At 33.8% G+C, this 26,592-nt stretch overlaps 2 protein-coding genes across 2 annotated transcripts; one reads left to right on the top strand and one right to left on the bottom strand.

The window, feature by feature from the left end:
- Positions 1-6,099: 6,099 nt before the first annotated feature.
- LOC104109089 (putative E3 ubiquitin-protein ligase RING1a) lies at positions 6,100-15,277 on the top strand. Its single transcript, XM_009618292.4, has 10 exons — positions 6,100-6,475; positions 6,633-6,675; positions 11,330-11,388; positions 12,447-12,528; positions 12,610-12,730; positions 12,825-12,866; positions 13,268-13,768; positions 14,217-14,324; positions 14,426-14,638; positions 14,949-15,277. Exons 1-10 carry the CDS (start codon positions 6,355-6,357, stop codon positions 15,012-15,014), a joined length of 1,356 nt encoding a protein of 451 aa, XP_009616587.1. The 5' UTR covers positions 6,100-6,354; the 3' UTR covers positions 15,015-15,277.
- An 8,669-nt stretch (positions 15,278-23,946) lies between these two features.
- Positions 23,947-24,990, bottom strand: LOC104109088 (auxin-repressed 12.5 kDa protein-like). Its single transcript, XM_009618291.4, has 3 exons — positions 24,770-24,990; positions 24,375-24,594; positions 23,947-24,290 (listed from the first exon to the last, which is right to left on the bottom strand). Exons 1-3 carry the CDS (start codon positions 24,864-24,866, stop codon positions 24,245-24,247), a joined length of 363 nt encoding a protein of 120 aa, XP_009616586.1. The 5' UTR covers positions 24,867-24,990; the 3' UTR covers positions 23,947-24,244.
- Between the last annotated feature and the right edge of the window lie 1,602 nt (positions 24,991-26,592).

The raw sequence follows: 26,592 nt of genomic DNA, 5'->3' as shown, positions 1-26,592 counted from the left end.
ATAGTACATATATACCTCGAGACCGACTCGTACCGACCCAGTACCAAACGAGTTTTTTCGATCTTGAAGTCGGCCCCGGTTGGGCACCCCGAAGGGACAAACAACTTTAGAGGGGGTTCCGGTGTTGATTCCTCACTAGCAGCAGGCGAAATATTTTCAGATGGTTTCAAGGAAGAAGGTGTTTCTTTTTTAGGAGCATATTTTGAAGTTTTGCCCCTTTTATAAACAATGTAGAAGAAAGTGTTGGTAAAAGAGGAAGCATGCTTAGCGAAATAACTTATGTAAACTTTCAAAAGAACTAGAAGAGAAGGTATAATTAGCAGATGATTTATAAGAACTCTTAGAAAAACATAAGGGAAGAAGTTTGAACTTAAGCTTTCAGAAAACCAGTAGATGAGAGTGAAGAAGTTTTCTCAAAACACAAGAGCAAATCTTTGAATGTAAAAGTTCTAATGAATGAATGAAATGGGTATTTATAGTTTTCTCAAACGACGGTTCACTTCCTATAGCGGCCGACCATCAACTGACACCCATTTAATGCCTTGAAGACTGGACCGACGGTACGTTTTCAACTGTTCTTATCACTTACATCATGAATCCGTCGTCATGATTTATCGGAGTGAAAATCGGAAGCCCGTATCGTTTCTCATCATTTACTCTCCGAAAAACAAGGGGATTTGACGTCGTATTTTGTCTCTTACGTCATGATATATCGAAATGAGAATCTAAGGCTCATATCGTTTTTCGTCACCTACTCTCCGAAAAACGAGGGGACTATTTGTGTACGGGTAAAACCGAGCTCGGTGTTCGATCGAGCTTGAGAAACGGAGGGCCAAAGGTCGGTACATCTGTAATAGAGTAAAAATCGAAGTCCGAGGTTCGATTTGACATCCAACATGGTCAGCCGAGGGCGGAATATAATATTCAAGATTGGACCCAAAGCATCATCAAAACTAGCCATTGAGATTATCAGATTTGCCCTCGAATCTACCGAAGGCGTAAACGGTCCTGTTTCTAACAGTCTCGAAGAAAGTTTTGCCAACTCATCCGACAAGGGTCCGTGATTCTTGTCATTAACCAATCATTATAACAGAAATCACGGAATTAGTCAAAAAGGGAACCAACGGTCTTCAAAATCAAGAACTTATATTTTTTATAGTACAATTAAATAATACCCTAAATGGTAGGTCTCCCCCAATATATAAAGGGGACTTGGCAATCCATGAAGGACGTTGTAACATATACTGATAATCAATACATTCTCTAAGTTCTTACTCTTTGATATTTTGGTGTCAAATAAAATGCATTCAATTCAAGGGTGCCTGCTTTCCTAAGCCAAAATCATCCAACTCACGAGGTTTACAGTTAATCTATCGTTATTTATTTCAATCGCAATCCAATTTATCGCTTTGTATCAGGTTAATCCACTTGTCCTTATAACCACTAACAAATTCAATTGTTATTCGATTTTGAGCGTAAACATAATTAAAACTAAAAAATAAGTTTAACAAAGTATTAATTTCTATGTGGTTAATTCAGCAACCAAGTGCAACAACTCAAACTGCAAATGACCTTCTCCGTAAGTTCTATTTAAGAATATTACAGTCATTAGTTCTTTACTAATGACCTTCTCCCTAAGTTACTGCAAATGTTCCAAAGCACAAATTTTAATGAAACATTAATAAATTCTATTTATTTTTTGGTTAGAAATGATGTATTGTTTTTGTATAAAATAAAGTTTGTCGATATTTTTGTATAAAATAAAGCTCAATTATTTGTCTGCTTGCATTGTGTTTAAATTGATCCAATTTCTCATATCAAAATTTTATTACTTAAAGTAAAAAAAATATATTAACTTTACCATTATAGCATTTTAATGATATGAAAATACAAAATAAAAATATACTTATAGTTTGTGTTACAAATAATTTGAATTGAACAATTAAAAATACATAATAATACATATTAATTAGATGAAAGACAGATTTACTGGCACCTCAAATGGAATTGCAAAAAAAATTATACATTGCATTTATATCTTCATTCATTATTTGTCTATTATTTATCATGATAAAATCTTCAGCCCCTTCTATTTATCAATCGTGAAAGAGCAATATAATATTGTGCTTCTGTCAATACTGATTTCTTCAAAACTAATCTCACGTGAGACAATAATTGACCTCAATTTGTATTATGATAAGCTTCTTTTTGTTTTAGTTTTGGATTACTTTTTTTGGGGGAAGGGGGAAGGATTTTCAACCTTACCTTTTTTCTTTGACAAAATTATTTTCTCAACTTTGAATTTTTACGTTGTTACTACTACATAATGCATTTATTTTTTTTCACTGTTTTTTCTTTTTCGCTTGTTCTACTGTTAATTTGTTAATTTTTTTAGGATATCTATATATATTGTGTCATTCACAAAACTGTAATAAATGCAAATCAAACTCTAGTTTTGCCCTATAATAAATAGAGATTTAAAAATAGATAAATCAAAAAGATATGTCAAGCTTGAGATTAGTAAACACACAGACATGAATGAAATTATATTTTTCATGAAACTATATTTTTCACTTCGCACTTCAACTACACAGGGTAATAAGAAAGTTACCACAAATATATATCGTAATTGTACTTTGAATATGGCTTAATTTGAGCAAATCAATATTGTTATTAAAATAAAGCATAAAATTTTTGATACAAGCAGGACATCAAAAATAAATAAAGAATTTATTTTAGGAATATTTCTTCTTCATATAGTGACCATTCACTTTCCTTAAAACGGTTAAAATATTAATTCTTTAGCTTTAAAATATTTATTTTTTAGGTTTTCACCTTTTAACCATTGTCTGAAAATTATGCATTGAGATCATCATCAATATGTCTCACATAGGATCCATTCTCCGAAAGCATACTCTTGTATGATATGCAATAAGAAATATTCAAAACCTACTACATAAAAATCTATCAATTATTTTTAATAATTATAACCTTCGTATGATAATAAGCAATTAAAATTTTCCTTTGTTTATCCCTAAACTTTGAGATTTAATTTTAATTATTAAATTTTTTGAATAAAAAATTTTAATTCTATTATTTACAATTCTTTCATTATTTAATATTTTCAGATTTTATATTTTAAGATTTTAGTTGTGTGATATTATGCATTGTATGACTTTTCTCATTATAATTAAAATATATTTTTTGATTTAATTTTAAATGGGTCTTATCTGTCTATTATTTTACACTATGTTTTTTACTTTTTTCTCTTTTTGTTCCTTGCATATCGTCATTGTATTATTCATTGTTTAATATTTTTTTCACATTAAATTTTATTATATTTCCACTTGAAATTGGCTAATTATCAACTGAAGTTTTCCATGTCTTAAATTATTTTTGGTTGACAATCTTATACATTAGCTAAACGAATGCCATCGATTTTTTAAATTTTTTTTAGTTATTTAGAGTGGTCTAAATATTCTTTTACCTCTTTTATTAATTTAAGTCCACATGCCTTTTTGAAAAATTTCAACTGAATCTACCATAAAAAGAATTTCAAGATCATTTTTCGAGCTAGGAAAAATAAGACGATAATGAGTATATATTTTAGATTTCTTTATGCTAATGCGAATTTTACCTAGTTGGTCATGTGTTGCGATTATCTTTACGTTTTTCTATTTTTTTAAACAAAAATAAATAAATAAAGAAATATCAGCTTTCTTAGTGCGTTAAATTGTATATTTTTTAATCTTATTATAATTTGTGTCAGTATCTATCAACAAATATAAATAATAATCTCCTAAAAGTAGAAAAAATAAATAACATATATAACTAATTAATGCATAATTAAAATAGAAATATTCGCTAATAACAAGACCTAAGACGTTGATATGTAGAAATTCAAATTCATATATATATATATATATATATATATATATATATATATATATATATATATATATATATATATATATATATATATATATATATATATTGTATAATTAAATTCTTGTAATAAATTGCATATAGAGATTTAATGTCCATTGTTGATTAATCCACTCATCAAGTTCTTTGGCCTGTCGATGAATATTGTTTGAAACCTTTTTGAAGGCATAAGAGGCAAAATAAAATTTAACTTTGGTTTTAGGTATAATTTATTTACATTTTTATAATATATATCACATTTTAAATTATTTTCAACAATGTTTTTGACTTCGTATAACCATCATTTCTCTTTTGACTTCGTATAACCATCATCAACATTGTTTTTAATTCTGAAGCTTCTATCAATTTATCCAATTTGCCTGTAAATTTATGTTTTAATTTTTTTTATGTCCATTGACTTGATTTGTTTTCATAATAAAAAAATAAAAATATTTTTGCTTTTGTTTTAATTTTAATAATAATTATAAAATTTATTAGTTTCACTTTTTCCGCCACTAAGAAATGACATTTAATTCATACCACCACTATATTAATTATACTTAAAGTATTTATTTGTTAATATAAACCTTTTTTGCTACAATAAAATTGGATAAAAGGTTACTTAAATATACATCAAATACTAATATTTTAATTAAAAATATTATTCATATACTAATATATTAAGTAAATTAATTTGTATATATCTATACATTTAAATAATTATAGGATTTTAGATGTGAAAGAGTTTTATAGTTATATGGAGCATTTTGTTTTTGCCAGATGTGAAGTAGTATTTAATTAATTATAAAAGATAACAAAAGTTCCTAACATGATTGCACATGATAATTAACCGAATAAAGTAAATTATAGAGACATTTATATGTTGTTAGCTTAGACTTCGAGTTGGAGATTCTGTAAATTTTCTCAGTTTCTTTTTTATCCGAAAGATTTTGTTTTCTAACTAAGAATTTTTTTGAATGTTTTCGGTGATTCTTTTTTTTTTTGATTGAAGTATTTTAAAGAAAAAAAGATAATTTTAATATAGATTAAATTTCCATAACAAAAGTGAATTGAAGATTGTCATATAAGAGTCAAAACGAAACTAAAATAATTAAAAATTTAGTTACAGTAAATGAGATTTCATATATAGTTCTTAAATGACAATCTCCTTAAGATTGGCAAGTGGCTTGTTAATAACTTACCACTTGACTTGATTATAATAAAAACTTATATATATATATATATATATATATATATATATATTGTAAATATTTACTCGCACTTCATATTCACATCAAATCAACATATGCATAACATATGTTTGTCATAGATTTCTCTCATTTAATTATGCTTAATTGATATACTAAAAAAGGATCAAATTTACTCATGTATATACGCTTACTTTTGCCATTCGTTAATAATTAATATACGAAAGATGGCTAAAATTACAATGTACTATCTGCCTAGGGAAACTTTTGTCATTCGTTAATATTTGGGTAGTTTTTTGCCCCTGCCGTTACGAAATTGAGGAGAAATATTAATTGCTAGTATTTATTTTGTGATTTTAATGTGCACAAATTGAGGTTTAAAATGGACCCCTTAGTGAAAAGAGAAAACATTAATTAGAATTTAATATTGAGAGCAAAGGTAAACATTTTGCAAACGTTTGAGAGGTAATTTGGACCTGTTTCATATTTATTTTTTATTTTTTAATGGCTTCATTAGTGAAAAAGGACAAAAGTGAACCTTTCGCATATCACGAGTGCAAATATGTGCCAACTTTGTAATGACAGAGGCAAAAAAATCCAAACTATTAATAGAGGGCAAACGTGTCCCTAGGCAAATAGTAAATAGGCAATTTTGGCCCTTTTTCAATTAATATATATTCTGACATCACTGAATTGCTTATTATGATAAATTAATATTAATATGATTGGGTGCAAACATGAAATACAAAATAAAAGGAATTTATCTATCATTGAATTATTTTTACCTTGTTTTGATTGAATAGAACTATAGAAGGAACTTGAAGTCTTTACTCTTTACCGGCATAGTAGTGTTAAATTATTTATGGAGGAGCAATAAGGCCTTCCAAGGTAAATTTCTAAAAGTTCCAAAGAACAAAATTAAACGCAAAAGGCATCGTTCTTACTAAAAGGGCCTTAAATCAATATCAATAATAAAAAGGAAAACACAAACCCAGATTTCCACGTTAAATTCCTTGGCTTTTCCGTTTTACGGTGAAGAATAGAGTAATAAAGAAATTGCCGAATAAAGAATCCTGTATCTCGTGCTTCAACACTTGTACATTTTAAACCAGTACATAACAGCGTGGACGAAGCTATTTTCCTTTTCACCTCTCTTCCCAGTCCACCACCACACACCAACGCCACCGTCGCCGGCGAGCTCACTTTTAGCTTTGAATAGTCAATGCCTGCTCAAAAGCGTTCGTACGACACTCCTCCTACTCCTCCTCCGCCACCGGACGAAAAAAACGATGATTCGTTACAAGGTAATCAAAATCACAACGAAGAAGCCTACGACAGCGCCGGTACGTGTATACATAGAGATGCGTTGTATATAATTGTCTGTAGATTCGTATGTTTACATTTTATTTGTCTATGCAAACAATTTTCAGCAGTGACTCGAGTTTCACTCAGCATATCATGATATTTTTATGATATTTTGCTCCGTGTTTTGACTTTCAGATTCGGATGGAACTACTTGTTCGAGCGGCGGCGAGAAAGATGAGTAATGCACTCTTAATCTTTCATTTTTCCATTTGTATATGTTTTGATGGAATAATGCATCTTATATATACGTAAGCGCGACACGTATACGATTATTTCCCGTTGTAGTTCAATGATGTGATTTGGTGATTTAAGGACCTTGTGGAATGTTAGAGATGGCGCATAGTTTGAGATCTACTAGTTTTGTTTTGCAATTCAGTTTGTAATTTTGCTTCTTATGAACATTGCTATAAGGAGCTCTGTAGATTCTTCTTCCCGTGGCTTATTTTGTTTGTTTGGAGGTTGGAGAGTGATTGATAGTATTTGTTTGAAAATGGTCAAGAAATTTGAATTTTGATCAGCTTGATTTTATACATAATATTGTTTGCTTGCATGTGGCATGTCCAGATGCAGGTGGAAGCTATAATTTGCTAGGGTAAATTAGGTTTGGTTGGATATGATTATAAGAAATCCTGCTGCTTGAGTTATGTGAAGATATTGCAGGTTTCAGTCATGAACTTGTGTGAATTAGATTGTGCGAACTCAATTTCTTAGATCTGTTTTGCATAATCTAGAACATTCCACTCATCTTGTTCTGATTCCATCTGTAACCTGCCATTTCAAAAAATGCTCCTACACATCTCCTGAATCATTAATCTGCTCTCCTTAAATCACATCTTTGTGAAAGCATTTGCGTTGTGATTCCTTATACATGAACTCAGAAAATATAGACTCCTTCCATGAGCAGATTATTGACTGGATTCCAAAATGGTGTTTTCTTTTGACCCAAGCTATTCATATCTTGTCATGGTTAAATAGACAGAAATCACTTCCTGATCGTAAACATCCTCTTGGATCTGGAACCATTTCATGATAGAACTAGAATTGACTCCATTTCTTTGAGCAAAACCTAGGGCCCAGCTTTAGCAAAAGACATGGTGTTCATTACCTTCTTCTACGCATCCCTGTCTAGGATTGCTTAGCATAAATACCAAAATTGTTCCTTAGAATTAGAAATTTTGTTATTCCAATAATAAAATTGTATGCTTTGACCAAGTTGTTTTGTTCTTGAATCTTGATAAATTTTGGAACTTCTAGCTCATACATAATAATGAATCCTGAAAATGTAGTTTAATTTTCTCCCCCCCCCCCCCCCCCCCACACACACACACACACACACACACATTTGTTTTTGTTTTTGTTTTTTTTGTTAAGTGTATTTCCTCTTATCTTTTAAAGCTGCCTGCTTAACAATTATACTCTGTACGTGTATTTAGCTGTTGTAGAGAAAAATCTATTCATGTCCCTATTTTTCTTTAGGATTTTCATATTATGTACTTTTCCCAAAAAAAAAAAGTGCATGTTTCCTTTACAAATTATTTTTCGATTTGAAAATTGTGGCAAATATTACTAGTCTTTATGCAGAAAATTTTCACTGCATTTACTTGTAGAATTTCATTTGAATTCTAATTAAAACAAATCGTTTGATGACTCTATTACTTGGTCCTCCTTGATCTGGTGATGGATGTGTAATTACCTAGAACAACTGTATGGGCCATGCAGTTTGCTTCCTAATAATTCCTCCAAAATAGTTAATTGTGTTGCGAATACTTGTGTTTTCTGGAACTTGTGCATTTTACAGAGAGTTAGAGTAACAACTTCTGGAACTAAGATTCGAATCTCAGCAGAGGCGAAACTAGGTGAATTCCTTCCATGGGTAGAGTTACCCAAGCGATCCGGTGGATTAGTTGTGGTGCTCGCAAGTTGGCATGTATACCACCGGTCCACCGTTATCAAAAATACATAAAATAAAAAAATAAAATTGTGCTTTCTGGAAAATGTGCAGTTGACAAAGAGAACAAGCATATGATACTTCTTACACATCTATGGAACGCAGAAGTTAAAGTTGGTTCCCTAGTTGATATTAAGTACCGAGTCCATGAAATATTTTTATTCGCCAACATGGCTTTGGTAGGAAAGAAAAGGAAGCAACATCATGTCTTTTGTGTCTATTGAAGGAAGGTGCTGAATGAGATGTAATTGCTTTGTTTACTTTTAGTATTTTTATTTGGTGACCTTATAATTTCCTATTTTTGTTTCTGGCAACTTGCTCACTCAAGCTTTTCAACTGTTTCTTCAACTTGGGCTTTGGACATTTAGCTGGTGACTGTGAAGAAGTTTTATTGCTGCTACTTATCAATAAGAAATATTGTAGTTGCTGCACTTACATTAAGTTGAGGCAAAGTGTTAATGGGTCAAGCGCGTTAAGTTTCAATGCTTAGGATTCTCTTATGACTTTGACAAGATAAAAATAATTTGACATGACAGTGCAGGCACATCTCAGTTTTGTCCTTGGTAGTAAGCAAAGTTGCTTATAGAAGCATGCAACATTACCTTTTCAACTAGGTCCTTATTAAGTTACGACCTCGAGTTTTACATGATACCTGATTTAAAGAATGATAGAGGGAGAGAGACTTGTTGATTTCTCCGAAGGGAGGTATAAATGCTTCTCTATATATTGTTTTATTCAACTAAAAATCATTACTTCCCCTTCTTTCTAGCTTGAGAGAGGCTGCAAAGTCCAAGTGGTACCTTGTTCCTCTTACTTAACCATTCTTTACTTCTTAACCAAACAAAGAAAGTAGTGCACATGAAGCTTCTTTTACTTTCTCACCTTCTACTGTTCCTCCTTTTGCAACCTATCATATAATTCAATAATATAAGCATTGTAAACTACTGAACAAATTGGGAAATAGGGTGCACAACAATACTGCAGAGAATGCGCATATCAGGAAATGTTTTTGTCAATATCAAAGGTAGACTGACTTTTGATAGAAAATAGCCAGATGAATCTCATAACAAAATTGCTCAACAACTTTTTGTTGAGTCAGTCCCTTCTAAGAGTATTCTTGTCGACCTAGGTTAGTGCTAAGGCCCTGTTTGGACAGCTTTTTTGGGAATGCTTGGAGATTTTTTTTAAAAGTTCCGTGTAAAAGAAAAAAAACAATTATGATAGCTGTTGTCTAAGAAGTTTTCTTCTGACGCAAAGCATTCTTTAGGAAAGTGTCTCAAGGCTATTCTTAAATGCTAGAATATTCTTCCAACAACAGATCAGACAAATACATTGTGAAGTTCTCTAAAGTGGCTAAGTGGTGTCTCGTTAACTTGTAAATACATGTTTTTGGAGAACAAATGAAGAAGAATATTGCAGTCTTTTCTATTAAAGGAAGTGTACATAATCTTCTGTACCCCATAATATAAACTGTGTCATTAGATTTGAATGAGCGCGAGTAAGTTCGTTCTTATACAAATGAATTACAACCAAAGATAATAGGAGGGCTGGTAATAGTACATCAACGTGGTGTGGATGTGGGGGATGCACTCTAATAGAAATAGGAAAGAGCTTTTCAGTTATGGTCTTGCTCTATGTTTTACTACCACAAACATGCCCTCAAATACTTAAAAGAGAGGTGAATCGATTCGAGTCTGTTAGTGAAGACATTAGATGTTTCATTCAAGATAAAGAAGTTTTAAAAAGCATAAAAATATTAAGCCAACTGAAAGAGAATGGAAACAATTTACTGCTCTGAGAAAGATAGACAGGTAGAAGATTGATAAGGTGTGATTACAAGCAAATTCAAGTACTTTCTTGTTACGCTACAAAAGGAATTAAACCTTTTAGTAGGTGTAGGTAATTGTTTCCATTTGGTACATTATGGTTAATGCAAAAGAAGAAGGTATTGCTCCAATAGATCCATACCATAAGTTAAGATTACGCATTTAGCATCTAGGATTGATACATCTGTTTAATACATCAATTAAGCACAGCTTTCTGGATTGATGATCTATGTACCTAAACTAGTTGGAAGAGGCAACGCATTAGTCTAGGTTTTGGCTTAACTGACAGTAGTTACATGTGCAAACCTAGTTCTGGTCATGTTTTGTTCATGTTACCTATGAAAACAGTGTATGTTCTGGTAAAAATTTACTTTTAGCATATTAGATTTTTACTTGTTTTCTAATTTTATTTGACATCATTGTCTTTTAACGGTGTATATCGGAATATATAGCGGCCGGAATTAACCCTTTTCTTTTTGAGAATTTTCTTGATAAGTAAAATCCTTTTCCTTTCAAGAATTAATTAATTTGAAGCTGATATTATTGAATTTGCAAAGGTTTTTGCTGGTAGAAGATTCTCTTATATTGTAGATTTAACTTTTAAGCATATCATATGTCTTATTGTTCTGACTACTTGACTGTGTTTAGTTGTATTTGGTTGGGGATCCATATAAGTTGAAGCCCACATGAGCAACAAATTGTTGAAAAGACAAGGTGGTAATATTAAAATTTAATATAAGCAGTGGTGTTCTTTTCTCCTCTTTGGCAGTATATTGTTTAGCACTCAACTGTTATATTATTAATGTATGATAGTTTGCAGAGCCATCTAAGTAATAAATACTAAGACTAATATTTTCTTTGGCACCTGCACCTGACCTTTCCTTCTCTTCTGCTGCCTTCCTTTTATACCCTCTTTCCAATGAATACTTTATTGTTTTGCACTTTTTGTTTATCTTATAGTGAACCATTTTTGATTCGGAAATTGTTTGAATATTAAGTTATTGGAGTATTGGGTATCCTGGATTTTGCTTATTGTGTTTACTTTTGCTTGCTTGCAGATTTATCACTGTGAGGCTTTCAGAAATTCGCAAAGAAGTACAGTGCCCTATATGTTTAGGTATGGGTCTTTGCTCTTTCTTGATTGCTTTTTTATTATTATAAGAATTGGATATACCTGGAGAGAGTATTTCATAGGCAAGATGTGTTTATGGTCGTACCACCTTATTAAATACTGCATTTCAGAGAACCGTAAAAAATTGCATGTCAGGATATGTGGTTTTTGGAAGTCATGATGCACATAAATATGCTGCCTTCATTGTCCTTTGCATATGGTAGATGTTGGGAGAGGGAGAATGTGAAGCTCTCATCTATAGTTATGTGTAAATGTTATGATAGTTCCCCCCGGGATTACTAATGAATTCCTTTAAGCCCGATATGAGATTCTAAGAAAAGATCACATTCAACTGTTATAGTTATTTTTCTCTCTCTAAAAGCTTAAAATTATCTCTAAGTTAATTTTTCATGCAGTTTCTTGATTTGTTGTTTAGTGAAATGACAAACATGGCTCATTGAGACTGGGAATCTGAGGACGGCTATGTTAAAAAATCCTTTTTCTCTATCCAATTTTGAAAGGCAGTATCAATAAAATGGAGATTTTGGTCGGAAGCAAGGAGTTAACCTACCTACCTTTTATATACCTAATGAAACAGCATTTCCAGCTCTATAGTAAATGTTTCTCTATTAACCCAGTTTGCAGTCTCTGCTTCATCTCTGCAAGAAACTTTGCTAATTGGGGTTTCTCTTTCCTGTTAGGAACTGATATATGCGAAAGTATTGTTAAGTTGCTTCCATAAAATTTTCCTGTCGTTCAGATTATGATTACGGTCTACTGTGTGGATCCGGTACATGCTTCTTCCTGTTGATTAAGGAACGCATAATTTTAATGGCAGAGCCATCAGGGGAAAGATATCACTTATCTGAGAAAACAGAGTTAACACATATTCACTAAGAAAAGGAGAGCTACATTAGTTCCTGATGAACTAATAGAGGAGCTATTTTAACTATGATTCAAGCTATACGGGGGGATCTTATAGAACATAGTGATAAATCTCTGTTTCTGTAATGTATGCCTACTGCCTACTGTCACTTACCAGTTTACCACTGTGACATGGGCAGGCATTATTCGAAAGACCAGAACAGTTATGGAATGCTTGCATCGCTTTTGTAGAGAATGCATTGACAAATCTATGCGAATGGGGTACCTGCTAAACTTATCTTTCATTAGTTGAGAAGTAACCTGCGTTTGCTTATCCAGTTCAACATGTCAATTATATTTTAGGAACAATGAGTGTCCCGCTTGTCGTACCCACTGTGCTAGTCGCCGTTCTCTGAGAGATGATCCGAACTATGATGCTCTAATTTCCCTTCTATATCCAGATATTGATAAATATGAAGAGGAGGTACTACTATACTAAACTCTTGTATGTCTCATGGAAAAAGGTCTACCATTGACCTGTTTCAGGTCATGGACTTACTCTTTTGTGTATCACTCAGGAATTGGCTTTTCATGAAGAGGAGAAAGCTCGGAATAAGCAGGTAAGCCAATACCAAGTTCAGTGTCAGAGCTGTATCCCATGCAGATTATTGACTTCAACAGCAGATCTTCTTCGTTCCTGTAAAATTTTGTCAGATACGCCCTCGTAATGGAGGTGTGGTTGATTCCACGTGCAATGTCAAAAAGAAGTGTACATTTCTCTTAATATATATATTGGTGGGGTTATATCTATTGCATTGTTGAATTTGGGTGAAGTTTATCCTCTGCTGTAGGGGACTTTAGGTTATTGCAATGTGGACCATTAGCTATTTCATATCTTTTGAAACACATTGATCTGAATCACCACCTGATTGTGCCTGCATTGCAGCCAACCGAATCACATGCCTACTTGAGTTTGCTTTTCTTTTTGCACCAATTCATAGTTTTCATACTCTTTGAACAGATACAAGCTTCAATTGCACAGACATTACGGCGACAATCAGAAGCACTGGGAAGGAAACGGACCGCTAGAGCTACAGCAGCAGCTTTTGCGAGGAGATCTCAGGGACGCTATCGAAGTTTAAGGGGAAGAAGAAATTTTCAGGGTGCTGAACACCAGATATCTGATGAGGAGGAAGATGGTAATCATGATATTGGCAAAGATTCTTCCTCTGCTGATGAGCGCTCGATAGAAGTCAAACCAAAACGGTACAAAAAGAGGGGAGGACGGCCTTCTCAGGCTTCAGGAGCTAGTGACGAAAATGATGCAGAAATAAACCAAGAATCACTTGGTGCATGTAGTGGACTTATTCGCTGTTCAGAGATTCTTGCCTGGGGAAAAGGTGGCCTGCGAAGTCACACGAGACACGGGGGTCTTGGGGGAGGCACTGGCAAATTTTCCAGGAATAGCCGAGTCTCAAAGCTAATTGATCGTCTTTCTTGTTCAGATGAAAATGAAGAGAAGGTACAGCAAATCAATCCTATGTACTGATTAGATGCTATACTTTTGAATATCTGTCTGTGGTTGAGCCTGAAAGATATTGTTTTCTGAATAGTTTTGTACATTTGAGATGATCTAATACTCCCTCCGTTCCTTTTTACTAGTCCTCTATTGACTAGGCACACCCCTTATGAAATCATTTATTAAGGGTTTATTTTACTAAATTACCCTTGTTAATGGTTATTAAAGTTGTAACTAGGAGTGTGGGTACTTAATACTAAGGGTAATATTGAAGAAAATAATAAATCTCTCTTGATTTGCTAAAATAGACAAGTAGAAGGGAAAGAGACTAGTAAAAGGGAACGGAGGAAGTATACACTATCGCTATTTGCTTGTTGCTTTCTATGACGGAGGTGATATAGATGGATTTTTTTGGTTCTGATCTAAAAGGAAATATTTTGTTTTCTTTCAGTTGGATGTCAGACTGAAGCTTGTTCCCATATCTGAAGAGGATATCCCAAGTTTGCAACGACCTTACCTTTGCTGCCGGCCCACTATGGAAGTTAAACATTTGAGCCAAGTAAGTGTACCGTCATAAACCTTTTTCACACTTTACAAACCTAAATCATTACTAGACAAATTTATGTCTGCATGCTTCATTTGAATGCATACTCTATGCAGTATGTAGCACAGCAAACTTCCATAGAAGTCGGCAAAATCGACATAGTGCTGATAAAAGAGCTTAACCGCAGTGACAACTCTTCAAGTTCTGATATCATGGCTATTTCCAAACTCATTGTTGGAGATCCTTGTATGATTGAAATCCATAAGGTAAACGAGCATCAGACATTAGGGGAAATCCAAGAGATGTGTGGTTTTAGCCAGCGTAATCTGGTAAGCTCCCTGAAAGACAACGTAAACTATTCCAGAAACATGTCGACAATTTTTTCTTCTTCTTTTGGGGCAACTATTTTCATTACCAAAGTGAAAGAATTATTGCCGAAAAAAAAGGACAACACTGGTCTAAAATTGGACATGAAGCCCCAACTTTAGACAATCTTATATTTGATAGTCAAATAGCTGCGTTATATTGTGCTCGTCCTTTAGTCAACACACATTGTTCCTGAAAGATTCCACAATATTCCATTGATGCTCTTCTTCTTGGCTTTACCTTGAGTATACTAATTCGTAGGCTGTCTTTCAGATCTTAGCATACGGATGCAAGTCAAAGAATAGGACAGACCATGATGAAGGGAAGGTGACCGTGTAATTTGACTATACACAGAATATAATACTCAGAAAAGAAGTGTAATTTCAACTGGGGCGTATCTGTAAATCCGTATAGAAAGTAAGTAGCTTAGTAAGGTGTATCATACACAGATGTAGTTCATTATCCAGGAAATAATCCCTTCAACTACATCGAGTCAGTTATTCACCTTGAAGTTCACATCAGTGTAACGATTTATTTACCTCTTTATGCACTCGTTTCATGCAGTGTGTTCCAAGTGATTAAATATAGCCTTAACTAGCCAAGATTTTGCCTTGATGCGTCAATTTTTAAGATTAGAATGGTGCTGCTTGTGTCACATTTGACTAACCGCGACCATATTGTTCTTTTCTTGGTTATAGACTTGTAGCAATCATAAAGAGGACTTGAGCCTTTGCTTTGCAACTAGTATATAATTAACCTTAGATTCTGTCTCTTGCATAAAGGCATTATAATCCAAAGACGTTGCCGATTTGTTTCTAAAAGTCTATTCGTAGTCTCATGCTTTGCGACTTGCGAGGAAGATGCTTATTGAAACTTTTGTTTGCGTATTTACCCTGGTTTTACCCGAAACTCATATTTTAGGAAAACCTTGGGGCATATGACATATCCATCTTGTGTACGTCGGAGATGATCTAATGGCGATGTAGATCAGCCAGTTTTCTCTTCTTTTTTTTTTAAACCTTTGAGAAAGGAAAAGGAAAACTATTTTCGATTTCTTTCCTTTCCTGTGTGAACAGTTAAAAGAGAAAGGTGAACGAGTATGGTGGAATGGTGGATCTTAACGACATTGTTTGGCAGAATACCTAAAAAAAAAAAACCCTAAACTTGGCATTGATTATTAGTTACAGCCCTAAACTGTTCGTGGTCTTAATTACCCCCTCAACTTGGCCTTTTGAGAGTCATTACCACCTGGATGCTGATATGACAAAGAGTGTGAGTGCACTCTCTTTTAAGCACGCGGGAGTAAAGAAAAATTAAAAAATCAGCTTCCAAATAGGCTATTTTTTAACTTTTAATTGTCATATAGTCATATAATAATTTATTTGTTACAACTATGTATTTCTTCTTGCTTCATCTTAACATACAATGTGGACTTTTCTCTAACTTCTATTATTTTTAATTTCTTCTAAGATATAATGTCTATTTGTTCCAACTGCATATTTTTTTTTCCAGTTTTTGGCCGAATTTGTAAAACGTTTGGTAGGAACTCCATTTTAGCCAAATAAAATTTTTTTAGCAAAAGTAATGGAGTACCAGTTGTGTATATTTCTTGTTTTTTTTCTTTATATATAATGTCTATTTATTTTAATTGTGTATTTTTATTTTCGAGTCAAACCAATAACAAAAATTGGCCATAGCTCCATTATTTTTTACCAAATAAAAAAAGTATAGCCAAAATAATGAACTTGCAATTATACATTCTTTTTATTTCTACTTTTGATGCAATGACTATTTATTTCAAATATATATTTTTGCTTTTTCAGATAAAATCTATTAAAAAAATATTTTTAAAGCACCATAATTTAGAGCTATATAAAACATTATAGCCAAAATAATAAATTTCAAACTATGTATTTTTTATAATTATTAGATGCCTATTTATTTCAATTGTATAAATCTTTATTTTCAGGTCAAATTCCAAAAAAGAATAACTAAAACTTCATTATTTTTAGCTAAATAAAAAAAATTAGCCTAACTAATGTAGTTCTATCCAAGTTATATTATAGATTTTATTCGAAAAAAATTATCTAAAAAAGTAACATACTTATAACAACAACAACAAGATATCCAGTATTATCTCACACCAGTGGGGTCTGGGGAGGGTAGTGTTGTCACGACCCAAAATCCCACCACAGGCGTCGTGATGGCACCTAGTCTCTAAGACTAGGTAACCCGATTTCAATTACATTTTGAAGCCATTTTTTTTTAAAATTAAATAAGTAATCAAAACTAGCATCGGAATAAATATGAATATACAACCTCCCAAGACTGGTAGTACTGAGTCACGAACTCTAACTGAATACATGGAATGATCACGAGAACCGAATATACAATATTGTTTGATTAAAAATTAACAGTACGATGAAATGAAAAGACTCCAAGGGACTGCAACGACCAAGCAGCTCTATCTTGAATCCTTACGGTCCCCCTTTAACTCTACTCAAATTCGATATCTCCAATACCTGTCTCTGCACAAAAATGTGCAGAAGTGTAGTATGAGTACACCACAGTCGGTACCTAATAAGTATCAAGACTAACCTCAGTGGAGTAGTGACGATGTACAGTCAAGAAACTCACAGGTCAACTAACCTGTGCAATATAGCAGTATACAAAAGTACTGGAAAATAACTAACAATGATAACAACAAAATCAACTAGTGATATAACATCAAGGCAACAAAAATATCATAATTATTGCTCATATGAATAAAAAAAAACACACAAGTAAAATCAATTAATCAAGTCCTTCAAATATAATTCCTTCACATATTATTATTTAAGACAAGTATCTTTCGAATATACTTCTTTTAAATAAATATATTTTGAATATACTTCTTTCAAATAAATATATTTTTCAAGTAAAAGTCACCATGTGACACCTCATTTCACAATCATAAAAATTACGGGTCTAAGTCCACTTTTATATTTTTCACGGCACCTCGTGCCCATATTTCTATCACAACCACATGGACAACTCACGTGTCAATAATAAAATCATCATATTTCACCCGGCATCTCATGCCCATATTTCTATCACAACCACACGGACAACTCACATGTCAATAATAAATGTATATAAGATCCGAAGGATCAATTTATTTTCAATAAAGTAAGTTCACAATTTTTTTTAAATCAAGTAAGAAAATCAACAAAGAAATGAATTTATTTTAAAAATTATTTGGGTGAAGAAAATAACATTTGCACTTAAATTAAAGCATCAGTTAACTACTAATTTGGATGTAAAACTATTTAATTTAAAACATAATAACTCCTTTTATTTAAATCAACTCAATCATCGAAAATCAGTAAGAAAAAACCAGAAATATACTTTTTCAGAGTCACGTGCTAAAAAGCCAAAGCCAAAGCCAACACAATATAACTAGGAGCATAAAACACATAATAATAAAGTCAACTAGTACATCACGGAAGAAGAAAAGAATTTACATATTAAATAAAATAAAATCACCCAAGACAAGAACATAAACAAAGGAATATCAATAGGGCACTCCCGAGGTACCGCCTCATAGTCCCAAATCATAAATAAATTCACAATATCTCATTTTCTTATATCACTGCGGGAGCCTTCACCTTTAATTTTAAAGAAATTATTTTTCCCGAAATAGCATCCCGCGTTTTAGCCACCCTTATCACACCGCATGACTTCTAGTAGTTCCCTACTAGCCACGCGTTTCAAGCCACCCTTATCTCACCGCATGCGTTTCAACACCCTGACCTTATATCACCGCATGACTTCTAGTAGTTTCCCTACTAGCCACGCATTTCAAGCCACCCTTATCTCACTGCATGAATATATCAATATCACAATATTTCACGAATCGTACCTCAAGTGCCCAAATATCACAGCATAATACAACTTGCACCTTAATTGCCCAAATATTACATCATAAATTGCACATCAAGTGCTCAAATCTTACAACATATCACAAATTGCACATCAAGTACTCAAATCTTACAACATATCACAAATTGCACATCAAGTTCTCAAATCTTACAACATATCATAAATTACACATCATGTGCTCAAATATTACAACTTGCCACAGAAATCAACAATACATTATTTTTCACAATAAGAAGCACATGGCTCGACCATAATGTGCCAAAATTATAACAAAAATATCCGGGAGTGAACAGCTCAACAAAATAATATTTCATATAAAATCAAGGTGGCAATCACACCAAATCATTGTATAAAATAATTTCAACAAACAAGGATCTAGGCATGACAAATAGAGGATTTAATAAGTGTCAATAATTTTTAATTTATCACCTAAGAGCATCTAAGGATTTTAATCAACGAAATTTGCACATATAAACCAAGTACGTACTCGTCACCTCGCGTACATGGTTTTCAATTACACAATTTGCACATAATACTCAATGACTAAGGGATATTTTCCCCACTCGATGTTAAGCAAGACACTTACCTTTTTGAAGTTATGCCGATATTTCAAAATCTCCTTCTTGCTTGAATTGACCTCTGGACCGCTCAAATCTATCCAAATTAATTGTATAACTTCATTAAAATTCATCGAAAATAATTCCGGATTATAACACGTCGACTTAAAAATTTATTTCAAAAAAGTCAACAAAAGTCAATGCGGGGCCCGCTCCTCGGAATCCGACATAATTTTCATGAAATCCGAACACCCATTCTGATACGAGTTCAAGCATACCAATTTTATCGAATTCTAATAACAACTCGACCTCCAAATCTTAAATTTTCGTTTTTGGAAGATTTTACAAAAAAATTAATTTCTTCCATTAAAATCCGAATTCAACGATGAATATAATCATAGATTCATAAAATATAAACACTTTAGGATATAGAACACTTACCCCAATCCATATGGTAAAAATCGCCTAAAATATCACTTCAACCCGAGCTCCATAGCTCCAAATATGTTAAAAATGACTGAAACCTCGAAATATAGCTACTGCTCAGGTATTTACTCTTCGCGATCGCGAAGCACAAAATTTTTCAGTCCCAAAATTTCTCTTCGCGATCGCGGAAAACCAATCGCGATCGCGAAGAACTAACTCCCCAACTCTTCTAGACAACCTCTAGTATAATGGTCATAATATTTTGTACAAAACTCCTAATAATGAATGGTTTAACTTTCTGAAAACTAGACTCTAAGGGCTATAACTTTCATTTGTTTCTTATCTCCCAATTCCTTATATATTTCAAGATATAAGCTTCCAAATTCAGCCTTATGCAACAGATATTTCCAAACTCTTCCCGGATAGCATGTAGTATATCCATCACAACTTTTTGTACACACCTCCAAATGATATATGGTTTAACTTTCTGAAAATTAGACACAAAGGGTTACAACTTTTATTTTTAGATTATCTCCAAATTCCTTATAGATTGCGAGATATGAGCTTCCAAAGTCGGGTCAGTGCGGCAGGAGTTTCCTTTACGCGATCGCGAAAAGTCTTCCGCGATCGCGATTCACAGTGTCGAAACAGCAAAATTGCTCTTCGCGATCACGACTGTTTATCCGCGATCGCGATGCATACCTCTTTGGCCAAAAACCAGCAGCTAAAAATGGCTTAGAAATAGTCCGAAACTACCCCGAAACTCGCCCGAGCCACTCGGTACCCCGTCTGAGCATTCCAACAAGTCTCAAAACCTATTACGGACTTAGTCGAAACCTCAAATCACATCAAACAAGGTTAAAACCATGAATCATGCCCCAATTCAAGCTTAGTGAAACTAAAAAGTTTTAACTTGTACATTCGACGCCGAAACATATCAAATCAAGTCCGATTGACCTCAAAATTTGCACACAAGTCATAAATGACATAACAGGCCTATGAAAATTTTCAGAACTGAATTCCGACCCGGATATTAAAAAGTCAACTCTCCTGTCAAACTTCCAACTTAAACTTCCTATTTTTACCAATTTCAAGCCTAATTCCACTAGGGACTTTCAAATAATTTTTCGGACACGTTCCTAAGTCCAAAATTACCATACAGAGCTATTGAAATCATCAGAATTCGAATCTGAGGTCGTTTACACATAAGTCAAATCTCCGGTCAACTCTTTTTATTTAAGCTTCAAAAATGAGAATTGTTCTTTTAATTAAATTCCGAATCTTTCGAAAATCAAACTCGACCACACTCGCAGTTCATAATACATATTACGAAACTGCTCGAGACCTTAAGTCACTGAACGGGGTATTAATTCTTAAAACGATAAGTCGGGTCATTACAAGTGTATATGCAGACCTTACCCTTACCTTGTGAGGATAGAGAGGTTGCTTCCAATAGACCCTCGGCTCAGGAAAGTATAAGCACCACATAAATGAAAATATAGACAAGAAGGGACATCACCAAAAAACCATATAAAAGCAGAATAAAAACAACAAGAAAGTAAGGTGATCAACAATGAAAGAAAATAACGATTAGTCATAAAAACCTACTACCAACAGAAGGCGAGACTGCGTACCAATACTATTGTTATGAACACTCTAGACTACCTACTCTACTACCCTAATCCTCGACCTTCATATCTTCCTATGAAGGGTCATGTCCTCGGTCAGCTGAAGTTGCGCCATGTCTTGCCTAATCACCTCTCTCCACCTCTTCTTTGGCCTACCTCTACCTCTCCGTAGGCCCTCCAATGTCAACCTTTTGTATGTGCTCATCCTCCTTACATGACCAAACCACCTAAGTCGTGCTTCCCGTATCTTGTCCTCAATAGGGGCCACACCCACCTTGTCGCGAATAATCTCATTTCTAATCCTATCTAACCTGGTGTGCCCGCACATCCATCTCAACATCCTCATCTCTGCTACCTTCATCTTTTGGACATGAGCGATCTTGGCTGGCCAACACTCAGCCCCATATAACATCGTCAGTCTAACCACCGTTCTATAGAACTTACCTTTAAGTTTCGGTGGCATCTTCTTGTCACACAAAATACTAGAAGCGAGTCTCCATTTCATCCATCCCGCCTTAATACGATGTGTGATGTCTTCATCAATCTCTCCACCCCCGAATAATAGACCCAAGGTACTTAAAACTTCCTCTCATAGGGATGACCTGTGAGTCGAGCCTCACCTCGCTTTCCCCCCTTGAGTCTCACCACTGAACTTACACTCCAAGTATTCTGCCTTGGTCCTGCTCAACTTGAAACTTTTAGACTCCAGGGTCTGCCTCCATACCTCTAACAACGCGTTCATACCGCCTCGCGTCTTGTCAATCAATACAATATCATCTGCAAATAGCATGTACCACGGCACCTCCCTTTGAATGTGGCGTGTCAGTACGTCCATCGCCAGGGCAAACAAAAAAAGGCTGAGTGCCGACCCCTGATGCAACCCCATAATAACCGAAAAATGGTCCGAGTCCCCACCCACTGTCCTCACTCGGGTCTTTACTCCATCATACATGTCCTCAATCACCCTAACGTAGGCAACAAGTACACCTCTAGCCTCCAAACATCTCCATAAAACTTTCTTTGGAACTTTATCGTACGCCTTTTCTAAGTCGATGAACACCATATGTAAGTCTTTCTTACTCTCCCTATAGTGCTCCATCAATCTCCTAACAAGGTGGATGGCTTCTGTAGTCGAACGCCCCGTCATGAACCCGAACTGATTCTCAGAAATAGACACACTCCTCCTCACCCTTAGCTTTACCACTCTCTCCCAGACTTTCATAGTATGGCTAAGCAGCTTGATACACCAATAACTACTGCAATTATATAGCTCTACCACAAAAGTAACATACTTAAAAAGGTAAAAATATATTTTATTTTTCAAAAAAATGCCACAGAGACAGAAAAAATTCACGTGACATGCAAGTGCATGCCACTTTCCTGAGATGAGATCGTCCAAGGGGGTAATAACTATCGGATAACTAAATATAGGGAATAATTAAGATCATAGATAGTTCAAGGATTAACCAATAATGCGCGCCAAAGTTTAGAGGGGCTTTAAGGTATTTTGGCAACATTGTTTTTCCTTCTGTTTTACTCGGGTTGCGTGAATAAATATCTCGAACCTTAAACTCTTTTGACAGTGAAATCTCCATTATTTTTCAACTGGGACACATTATTTGACAATTCAATCTCCTACTTTTCCAACACATCAGCTAACGTGACATTCAACTGGCCCACATATCTTATCACTTACCTAGACTGGACAATGGGTTAGTGCCAAGTTTCATAAGAATAAGAGGTCATTTAAACTTGTATACGTTTGTAAAACTGATAACTTATATTTTTTTCATTTTAACACACAGCTTGAAAAAATAGGTACTAATAAACACATCTAGAGCGCGTATATATTAATTGCACTGACATATATAATACGTCATATGCTAAATTATTTATTACTTTGACATGTGTTATTTGTGGATCCTATTTTTAAATATAAAATCAACAAAAAAAAAAAAAACTGAAACTTACTATCCCATTTTTAATCTATACACAACCGTCCCCTTCGTCTTCGTTCACCTCCTACTCCCTTCCTTTCCATACTCTTCTTCTTTCTTCTTCTTTTTCTTTCTTCATTATTCTTTTCTAAATCAAATTCACAACGTCGGTCATGATTAGACCGTAACAAAAAAATAATAATTTGCAATTTTAGAAAAAAAATAGAAATTCATAATTTTGAAAGTGGAGGTCACCCAATACCATTGCAAATCTGCCTTTTTGCTACTATTTTGGTAAAGAATTCAAATCTGTCTTTTTTGCTATTATTTTGGTAAAGAATTCGATGATAGAACGACAAAGCTCAAACTTTCTTCCGTGTCTATCGATGGTTGAGGGAGGTTGGGACAGAAATGATAGGTGGAGACTAGCAAATGAAAGAAAAAATGCAAAATGAAGGTAAAAAGAAATAAAAAAGGGAGGGGAAGAAAAATTAAGATAGAAAATGAAAAAAGTTACACGGGAGATTTGCTAGGAAGACGAGAGAGGTGGGAGGGGAGAGGAAAAGAGAAGGTGAAGGGAAAGGTGTTTCTCTTTTTTTTTTTTTCTTATTTATATTTTATTTTAATTCTAATATTTTTTAATAAAAATAATACTATTCAGACGCCTTTCCACACAATTTAGCCACTGCTCCCACATAGGCATAGTCAAAATTATTGAGGCCATCTAGCCTAAGAATAATTGTTATTCCAATCGAAAACAGATAAACATGAACTTGCAAAACGATAATTACGCTTGACCATATAATAACAAAACAATAACATCACAATATTTATAATAGAGATTTAATTATACACAAACAAACATCAAAATAGCGGTCTACCACAAACATACAGTAGTAGCAGCAGCAACTGATGGCCATTAAAGCTCAAGTTAGCTTGCAAAACCTAACTATAACATACTTGTTGCTTAATACCCAACAGAAATTCATATAATATGAAATAAAGATAAAAAGTCCAGTGATCCATGCTTCATTAGTGAAGCAACTCGCCGGAAAAAACACTATTTACATAGGTTTCAACTTGTTGCCACCCAAAAACTCTCAGCACTTCTCGTGATGCTTAGATCTGGTGTTCCCATTGTAGAGCCTGCCATTAAAAATTTAAGGGTTAACTACTCTAAACTGACGATGTAAATTAAAAAAAGTTCAAAACTTGAGATATGTGATCTACCAGTCATAAACAGTGGGAGCGTTAGGGTGAGAGGGCTTGTCAAAGACTTGAGCACCAATTCTCTTTGTGGCAATATTGCTTCCTGGGTGAAAAACACTCCTCCATACGTTTTCTTTACTTGCCGTCGGTGACGGAGTTGTTGGTGTCGCCGGCGTCGGCGGACTGGCCGGCATCGAGAGAGACCTCTGGTACTTGCTAGATCCTTCTCCAGATTCCCCACCTACGTACTCCATAAACAAAACATCACATAAAGCAAGAAAACAACAAACGAAAGCTTCATATATATACTATAGGTCCGCCTCTGGCCGGTTCAAACAGAGTTTTTAATTTAACAAAAGGATTTACATATATATTATATGCTTTTGAGTTTTGAGAATCATATAGGATTGGAGTACCAGTTTGAACAGTGAGGCTCTTTCGGAGCATGCCAAGGCCTTTATCAGGTTGAGGTCCAGCCATAACATCATCCCATAGTTTATCAATCAACACCATCTTCTCTCCTTATGATCTTCTGTAGTCAGTCTTAAGTTTTTCTTAGTCTGTAGTGTAAATACTAAATGGTTGCTTGCTCCAATATATAGAGTGTGTTGGTTCTCAAAAATATCTCCTACTCAAATCTCTAGCTACAGTTTATCTTTTTTCTATTTTTATTTTCCATAAATTAATTGTACTACTTACAAGTGTTAAATTGGAAGGTAGGAAATTCTACAGTTGAAAGAGCGCCCACCGTTTCCGTCCTATATCTATGGGTAAAATAGTTAGTACTATTGCTGTGTTATTTTTTCCGTCTTTAATTTAAAATATTTAATTACAGTAATTTATTTCCAGATTTTAGTGTGTTTTATTTTAGCTAGCAAGTGTTGCCCCCGTACGTATACGTATAGAATAAAAAGGTATGAAGAAAAAAATTTGGAAGTGGATATTAGAAGCAAAAGGTGGATAAGGATGAAGACTAAGCAAAAATGTGGGACCAGGGACGCTGAGCAGGTTGTGGGTTGCTATCCAAGTGTCCGATTATTTAAATTATATATTGTTGTATCCTTTTGGTTATAAAAAGAAAAAAATAATAATAGAACTCGGGGCCACCATGATGGGATTAATTTGGTCTTACAGTAATGAGATATTTTGTATCATTATTGGTTTGGTTTGGGATCATATAATTCTAACTTTCTAATACTCAAATTTTGATAGCTCTCTCAGGAAGAATTAAATTAATCTAATTGCTTCTTCAGCTGTCCTAATTTGTATCTCATTTTTTCTTTACTCTTGGGTTTCAAAATGTTTGACATCAATTTACTAATAATGTTATTTTATATAATTTTCATAAATGCTCCAATTCAGATATATTTTATTTTTTATGTTTGATATTATCGAATTTGATAGTCTAATGAATATGTTAAACTCGGCTTACTATCAATTGGTGTCACATAAGCTAGAGGAACGGGGTACATTATTACTTTACTGTAGTAAATAGTGCCTTAGTTTTATAGAAAAAGGCCCAAGCGCTTAGTGGTCGGCCCATATACTCCCGGCCCATTGGAGAGACCTTGTACTCCCTTCGTCACATAAACTTTCGGTTTTGGACGATCTAAAATGTTGATATTGTTCTGCTAATAATCCACAACAATAAACTAGTGAAATTTTACAAGTGAAATTTGGGGAGGATAGTGAGTACACATACCTTACTCCTATTCCGAGGAAGTAGAGATGTTATTTCTGAAAGATCTTCGGCTCAAGAAAATTATTATGCTAATAATATTGTTCTAAATATTTTTTAGAATTTTGAAGAATTCAAATTCATCAAGCGTATCAACTTCGACATTACATATTCAACCATTATTTAATTTATTCTTTCACTATCATTAACATAATTAAAACAAATCGAACTATCTTAAACTTTGTGCAATCAAAATAGTCTTATAAAATGAGATTGAGGAGTACTAATTATTCACAAGCTAAGGGTCATGTATGAAGCTACCTCCAATTTCATCCCTATCCGTTATGTTATTAACGTCTAATCTGTCTCTTTAACATTTCAAAATAAGTCGATAACTACGCTATTCCTTCGAGGACGGTCCAACAAATGAATCAAGTTGTCACAAAATACAAAACCAAGGGCAACGCAAAAATATCTCATCACTCTCATTTTCAGTTTTACTTTGCAATTTCCACCAAATCACAACTCTACGTCACAGTGATTCAAATGAGAAAGTGACTC

The sequence above is a fragment of the Nicotiana tomentosiformis genome, chromosome 2 (genome assembly GCF_000390325.3).
Source record: "Nicotiana tomentosiformis chromosome 2, ASM39032v3, whole genome shotgun sequence".
In the NCBI taxonomy this organism is placed as follows: domain Eukaryota; kingdom Viridiplantae; phylum Streptophyta; class Magnoliopsida; order Solanales; family Solanaceae; genus Nicotiana; species Nicotiana tomentosiformis.
Note: the sequence above shows the minus strand (reverse complement) of the source record. Positions and strands in the feature narration are given on the sequence as shown.